This window comes from Montipora foliosa, chromosome 4 (genome assembly GCF_036669935.1).
Source record: "Montipora foliosa isolate CH-2021 chromosome 4, ASM3666993v2, whole genome shotgun sequence".
Lineage (NCBI taxonomy): Eukaryota > Metazoa > Cnidaria > Anthozoa > Scleractinia > Acroporidae > Montipora > Montipora foliosa.
Window position 1 is genome coordinate 12080690 of NC_090872.1, and position 7500 is coordinate 12088189.

The 7500-nt window shown below is 40.3% G+C and overlaps 1 protein-coding gene across 2 annotated transcripts in view; it reads left to right on the forward strand.

Moving 5' to 3' along the window:
* The window catches only part of LOC137999860 (hyaluronan-mediated motility receptor-like), a 44862-nt gene that overhangs the window by 28456 nt on the left and 8906 nt on the right, over positions 1-7500 (forward strand). For both annotated transcript variants that reach the window (XM_068845813.1, XM_068845814.1), the window contains 4 exons: positions 2182-2230; positions 2641-2709; positions 5083-5190; positions 6926-7085. In XM_068845813.1, the coding sequence (XP_068701914.1) occupies positions 2182-2230; positions 2641-2709; positions 5083-5190; positions 6926-7085 (386 nt within the window). The remainder of the gene's footprint in view (positions 1-2181; positions 2231-2640; positions 2710-5082; positions 5191-6925; positions 7086-7500) is intronic.

The window sequence follows — 7500 nt, forward strand, 5'->3', positions numbered from 1 at the left end:
GTTTCGCTTCAGTATATTCTTTTTCAAGTTTTGATCCTCTTTCGTTTCTCTCCTTTGCCTTCTTTTTGGAATATTTTATAGCATGAGCTCTTATGTTATATTTTATCCAGTCCCAAATGTTACGGTGGTCTGAAAGTTCTTTTCGGCCTTCCGTGATCCAAATTGGTACCATTTTTGTAAGGTCATCAATGTACTCATCATCCTCCAATATGGAGGTGTTCATCTTCCAGAACCCAGGACCCTTAGCCTCTTTGTCCACGTTCCCAAATTCTAAATAGATAGCAGAATGGTCAGTTCTGATGGCGGGGATTATATTTGTGGCTTTGACCCAGTCGTGTAAATTGTTAGAGATCAACCAATAATCCAGGCGACAAAATATCGGCGGAAATTGTTGACTCCAGGTAAAACTTTTAGTTTGTGGGTTTTTAACTCTCCATATATCTACAAGATCTAATTGACTTTGGACATCATTGATGGAATTTATCACAGATTTCCTAGGTGTCATTATGCCACCTTTTTTGTCCAGTATAGGATTCAGAGGACAATTGAAATCACCTCCAATCACAATATTTTCCTCTGAATCTAAATTTTCGGTCTGCAGCTTAGTTAACACATTTTTGAGGAATTTAATGATGTCTTCGTCTTTGTTTGGTGCATAAATGTTTACAAGAACATACATTTTATCTTTGATAGCGGCTTTAAGAACGATATACCTCCCCGATGTATCTACAATCTGAGAGTGAATAACGCAGTCAAGACCTTTTTTGATCAAGATTGCAACACCTCGAGAGTTTGAGCTCCCATGGGAGCAAATAAGTTCTGCACCCCATTCGTTTTTCCATTTTAAGTGTGTTGACAATGTCGAATGAGTTTCTTGCAGGAATATTATATCCGAGTTTCGTTTCCGACACCACGTGAAAATTGTTCGCCTTTTTCTGAAATTGCTTAGTCCCCTCGCATTGAGAGATAGTAGATTAAGAGAATGATCGGTCATTGTAGCTGAATCGGGGGAGTGATATTATAGAAGAAGTCATATAAAACGAAAATGAAAACGATGGTATAGCAGAGTGCAAGAAAGTATAATGCACATAAACCGATAATATTCGCCTAAAACAAATTATTAATCTACAAAAAAAAAACATACAGTAACGTATGAAGTAAGAAGTTTCCGGAGCATTCACATTTCTAATTAAACAAGAAGGGTTAAGTAGTTTAACACTTATTACACACATAAACCTTAAACTAAATTAAACTATAGATGTGCTGTCGCGCTGTGACCGCTTTGGCTTTGGTTTCCGCTGTTTCTTGTGTCCATAATGAGACCATAGTATGGGAGATTGGTTGTTTCTTCACCTCTGTAGATTTGCCCGTTTATAATTAGCTTATCAACTTTAAAATAGGCTGTTTGCTTTCTCTGTTTGGCCTTTTTCAAGATGGGATATAACGTTTTCTGTATTTCATCAATTTCCCGGGGGAAATCATTCGCAATTGAAATGTTGGTGTTTTTCAAGTTTTTAACAAAAGACCAAACATACTCCTTGTCTTGAAAGAAGCTGAATTTAGCTATAATAGGCCTAGGTTTGGAGTTCTGTCCTCGACTGGTATTCTTCTTAGTAGTGATGCGGTGAACGCGTTCGAAACGGATTTGTTCGATATCTTCCTCTGGGATCTTAAGTTTATCGCGCATCACTTTTTTTAATTGATCTTCAGCAGAAGTTGACTCACCTCTTCCTTCTGGAACATTAAACACTTTTAAATTTTCACGTCTTGTGTATGCTTCTAACTTGATGTTGCGGCATTCAAGATGTTTTATTTTAGCATTGAGGTCTTCCAGATTCTTTGCGTGGGTTTCCAGTGTTGCACACGTGGCGGTTGAAGACAAATTCAGGTCGACGATGTCTTTTTGAGCGATGTTCAGGCTTTCTTGTAAACTTTTGTTTTCTTTTTCCAATTCTACCACTCTACCTTGCATAGCCTCTAACTCGCCGAGTCTTGTTAGCACTTTGTCAAGCTTTTCACTGACTTCATCATGAATCTACTCCGAACTTACTCACTCCGAAAAAAGCCCCCACCCTGGCTACCCGAATGTGTTTTTTTTTTCTTGTTTCGCTAGTACTTTCCCAGGTTATAGGTTTTTTTTTTATTCTGGCTTTAAAGACAAATTTCCTTATTTCTTTTCAGGTGGAAAACAAGATACGAGGAGCTGTGGCAAAAGATTGAGCCGTTTAAGGTAAGCTATTGAACTGCCCTTTTCGCCCAAACTCTGTATCGGGCAACAGAACCGAAAAGAAGAAGAAAGAGGTGGTGTGCGATGTTTTCGTCGTGTTGAGATGCTTCTCGAGACCAAATTAAAAGCAAAGGAAATTGTGATAAATGTGGGTATCAGGGAATGTCACATCAGACAATTTTTTTCGTAGCAGGCGTAGCTCAGTCGGTCAGTGCGTGGTCTTCTGAGCTGGAGGTCGCCAGTTCGATCCCCGTCTCATTCCATCGACGTCTGTTTCGACTTTCCTCTGATCCGTGTAGCTGTAGCTCTGATACCCCTAAAACGGAGCATTTAAAGTAAGTAAAGTAAGTAAACCAAGTTGACTGGCTATATGACAATAGCGAAAGAAAAAGCACTTTTTTTAATCGTTTCAGGATCAGTTAGATGAATACGAAGCTGAAAGGAGGGCCCTTCTTTGTCAAAACAGTAGAGCCAAAGAGGAGGTAAATCTCGTAAATTGAAAACTCCTGAATCCACAGTTCCTTTATGTGTTGTTTTTAGAGACATCTCCCGAAATATGGATTAAAGAAAATAATCGCTGAATTTGGATTCCATATCTTCCAAAAACTACCCTGTTGGGCAGAGGTTTCCTTAATTTGTGGAGGGGGACAGGGGGGCGGAAGCCCGGGAGAATAGGGGCGGGAGGGTTACGGGAAACGGGAGAGAAAAGGGCGGGATGCGGGAGTTCTAAGAGTGCGGAAAGCGGGAGAGAAATGCAAAACCCTACTTGTTGTCATTTATTAATGCGTTACAATATATTTAAAAAAAAAAGAACACAAATGATATCTGACTTGCATTAGCCTCTTCTGAGCAATCAAGCAAACAAAAATTTGCGCTTGGGTTGAAAAACAAACAAACCTCCGGTGAAATTGTAAACCCTTTCACGGTGGCTACGTCATAGGTCATGAAATTTCAAATGGTTATCGCGTAACTGCTCCAAGACAAGCAAAGTGACGCGACTTCATTATAAAAATGTCGTCGAAGACAATTTTAATAGGTCCCTGCATGGAAGACCTTCTTGGCAGTTTGCTCCTTATAGACGGAATGCATAAATGGCGGCCAATAATGTATTCTTTTGTTTATGTGCTAATTAGACTAACTAGCCTCGCTCTCAAGAAACATTTCTTTTATATTTTGTCCATGCAAACGAGGCTAGTGAGTCTAATTAGCACATAAACAAAAGAACATTTTTTTGACCGCCGTTTATGCCTTTAGTCTATGACTGTGAATCAGAACGAACTAAAGATTTTACTATGTGGTGACATTAAGCTGCAAGTTCGTCATTTTAATGACTTTATGATCCCAACAATCTCCGGACTGATTGCTGAAAACCTGGGGCGGATCTGGAGTGGGGGGTGTTCAGGGGGGTTGGATCGAACCCTCTACATTAAAACACCATACGTCAAAAACTTGTAAAAATATAAAATACAAGTACATTGTATTCATAGTTTGGCTTAATTCGCTGCTGTTCAATGTAGCTAAAATGTTTTCTGATTAAGAAAAAAATGAGTACCGATCTTTAAATATTTTGGTTCGGTGCGAATGTGGTTCTTTTTTCACCAGGCCTGTGACCCAGACATTTTCCCTAACATTAACTGTTTACTGCGAATTGTTTGCACTACGCCAGTCACTTCAGCCAACAATGAACCACGGGAAACGGTACTTTGAATCTTGTCAACCACTATGACAACGGAAATATTGTCGGGCTTGACTCTGATGAGCATTCACTACGAAAAGCCCGTCCACTACGATGCTGTGGTTCAGCGTTTTGCGGAAAGATACCCCGAAGAATGCTTTTTACGGATCCCGTCTTTGATGAAACACAAAATTTAAAAACGTTCACTACAGTTGTTTCACTCTATATTAATTAAATCCGCGTGAAAGCACAACAATCGTTAATAAGGTATAATTGAACAATGACAAAACGAGACTATCACTAATTGATTGTGAGACACAACGAACGTTGAGGACAACCATCTGGTAAATATTTCTTCTCTATGAAATTGTAACACGCTGACTTTGCCTCAGAATGCCAGAAATCGCGTTTCCGAAGACTACAAATTTCAACATTTCCCGGGGGTCTCCAACAGGGGCGCCGCCACCTTTAACCGGACCCCATTTTGTAAAAACCTGTATCCGCCCCAGGAAACGTGTATTTATCAGAACACAACACAATTCAGAACTGCAAGTTGGAACAACGAAGACCGTCATCACTTAAGAATTACGTAGCTAAATGATCCAGATGTGTTTTGAGTCTCCTCATTTATAGGGGACGGGAGCAGGACTGAAATGGGCGGGAGACGCGGGAGATAAAGGTACGGGAAGGGGGAGAGCAAGGTACGGGAAGCGGGAGGTTTTGATCCCCCTGTCCCCGCCCCCGCCCCCGCCCCCCACCCACCAATTTCAGGAAAGGAAACTTCTGCACCGGATCTCCTCGATGTTGTGTCATGCATGCGTGACGTGACATCAAGAGAGTTTAATTTTTCATCCAAAAAGATTGTCTTCATATGTTACGAGGGAAATGATTATTGTTTATTGCCTTTGTGGTCAGAACGATTTGATGGCGCCATCAAATCGGCAACTCCGTTCCTTACACTTCGGGAACTGTGAGTGGGTTCTAAAACCTTTCATGGTGTTAGTTGCGAACAAGGGTGATGATACCAAAATACGGAGAGGAACCAGCGTGTGTAATATCTTTCACAGTCTCTTTCTGATTTGTCCTTTTTCTTTCTTTTAGTTGTTTTTTGCGAAATATGTCTGTCACTGTCAATACATTTCTAATATTTCATTTACTTTAACCTGTATCTCAAACCTAGGTTGCTAAACTGGGGCAGCAGTACGCCAAGTTGTTAGGCCATCAAAACAAAAAACAAAAAATTCACCATGTGATCAAGCTCAAAGAGGAAAATCTAGCTCTTAAAGCCGTGAGTAGTTTAATAATTTTAATCACAACTAATTCTTAGCTGTTGTATATTTAAAGTGCCCCCGACCTCAAATGTTTTTCTTTGCTGAGGGAAAGCTATTGACCCAATGCAAAATGATCTTGCCGTGTTCACTTTGAAATTACAATTTTAGTACGTCGTAGAATTTAAAAAAAGTCGTTTGCCCCGGAGCCGAGCAAGTGCGACTGTTCCTGAGACGACATCACAAATTGGTTTGCTGTGCAAAAATTTCTTCAAAGGTGGAATTCAAAACAGCTTGTGACGTCATCTCAGGGATAGACCCTCTCGGCCGAGAGACAACTTACCTCTCTGTCTTTCTGCCTGTCTGTCAATCTTTTTCGAGTCAGTGTGGGAAGAACATAAAATAAACCTGATATAGCTTATTTGTGCGCTATGAAAAAAAAGGCGAGAAGGTAACTCAATGGGATAACTGTCTGTCTCGAAAAGTGCTTGTAGTAGTAGTTCCCATACTTTTTTTCGAGATGACGGTTGAGGTTTTGAAAAGTTCTTCTGGTGTATTTGCAATATTGAAGATTATTATCCCCTTAGAGCGAGTGTCGTAAAACCAAAACCAAAGTAATTACTTTGGCCAATCAAAAAGGACTGAGACAATCCGGCAAACCAATCAAAACTCGAAGTAATTACACGTAGCCGACACAAAGCGCGGGAAAATGTGCACGCGTGAGCCACGATTGGTTTTGGTTTCACTTCTGATTGGTTGAAAAAATGCCGCGAGAACTTTGAACCAATCAGTGAGTGAAGTAATCATAAACCAAAGTAATTATTTAATTACTTTCGACACTCAATTGAAAACCGCTCTAAGAAGTGTGATTTGATATACCACCAAATTCTCATGACTACCCAACAAAGAACTCTATGGTTGAACTTTTCGAGAATGAACGTTTCGATCGTACGAATGAAAAGGTTAAGAACATTGAAGATGATAGCATGTGTGAAAACCGTAAGGATATTGGACGCGAGAGATAATTTGTGAAGAAAACTAGAACAAGAAACCGTTGAAACTTTTTTTTCTCTTTAAGATTCTGTCAGTTTTCATTTGAATCTCTGAGGTACATCGCAAAATAATACTTAGCCTAGTTTCGATATGATCTGCGACACAATCGGAAGCTGTCTGCGTCGGTCACTGCGCACATTTTGCTGAACTCATCACTTGTGCAATTTACTTTGCTGTTTTATCTCTTTACCCTTGTAATGTAGTTCAATGTAGAAATAATTGTAAAAAAGAATAAAACTGAAAAATAAAATTTTATAAACTGTCTTATTGCAGACCATCGATAGGACACAGATCATCTCAGACACACGTTTCCATAAAAAAATTGTCTTAGCCGGAAGCGTCGTAATGGTCGGGAAAGTAGAACTAGATTCAACTTTCCCGATCATTCAGACCGTGTGCCGCAGACCGCCGCAGACGCAGGGGACAGATGTTTCCATACGTCTGCGACGTGGCGCAGACCTATCGGTGATCGTGTCGCAGAGTGATCGCAGACCGTTGCAGATCATATGGAATCAGGCTTTTCGTGTAATACGAAATTAAAAAGACGGCTGCAAGTTTTGGTGACAAGAATTGTCGGAAATCCTGTACTGTCTCGTTAGTCAAAAAATGCTCAAGTCGGAGTATCCCTATAAAGCGAGTGTATCTCGGAGATTTCCAACTTTCCCGAAGTAAATCTAAGATAGCCGTAAATTTCACCCACAGGAGAATACAAAACTTCGAGACACGGTTGACAAACAAAAGAGGTCTATGAGAAAGTTGGAAGAGAGAGTAGATCAGGTGACTGGGAAAAAAAGATTCAACCCTGGCGAGGCTTTCACGCACGCAAAGAAGGAGAACACGCCACTTGCAGTGATATCAAACGGTACGTTCTATTTAATAAGATTAAAAAGAGCCTCCACTCGTGAAACAAATTACAGTGCAACAAACCAACAAACTTTCACATTTGACAACTACGTGTAAATACGTCAACTCAACAACCCATTCAATGGTGTTCAACTTACAACCGTACAATCTTTGCAAGGAGGCGTGACTGTCAATCAAATTCGCACACCCTTATTGGCGGATAATTTGTAAAAAACGTTGTTAGGTGGCCACGGTAAGGCGCATCGCACTGTAAGAACTATTCACGAACGTGGAGATGAATCGTAGTGGATAAGTAACTTTAGAATATACTTTCACAGTGGTTAACGTTGAAGGCGCGCTCTTATTAGCTACTCAAACTCCCAATATCCTTTGTTAGTAAATACAAAAACAGTGGATAGCGTTGAACGCGGGCG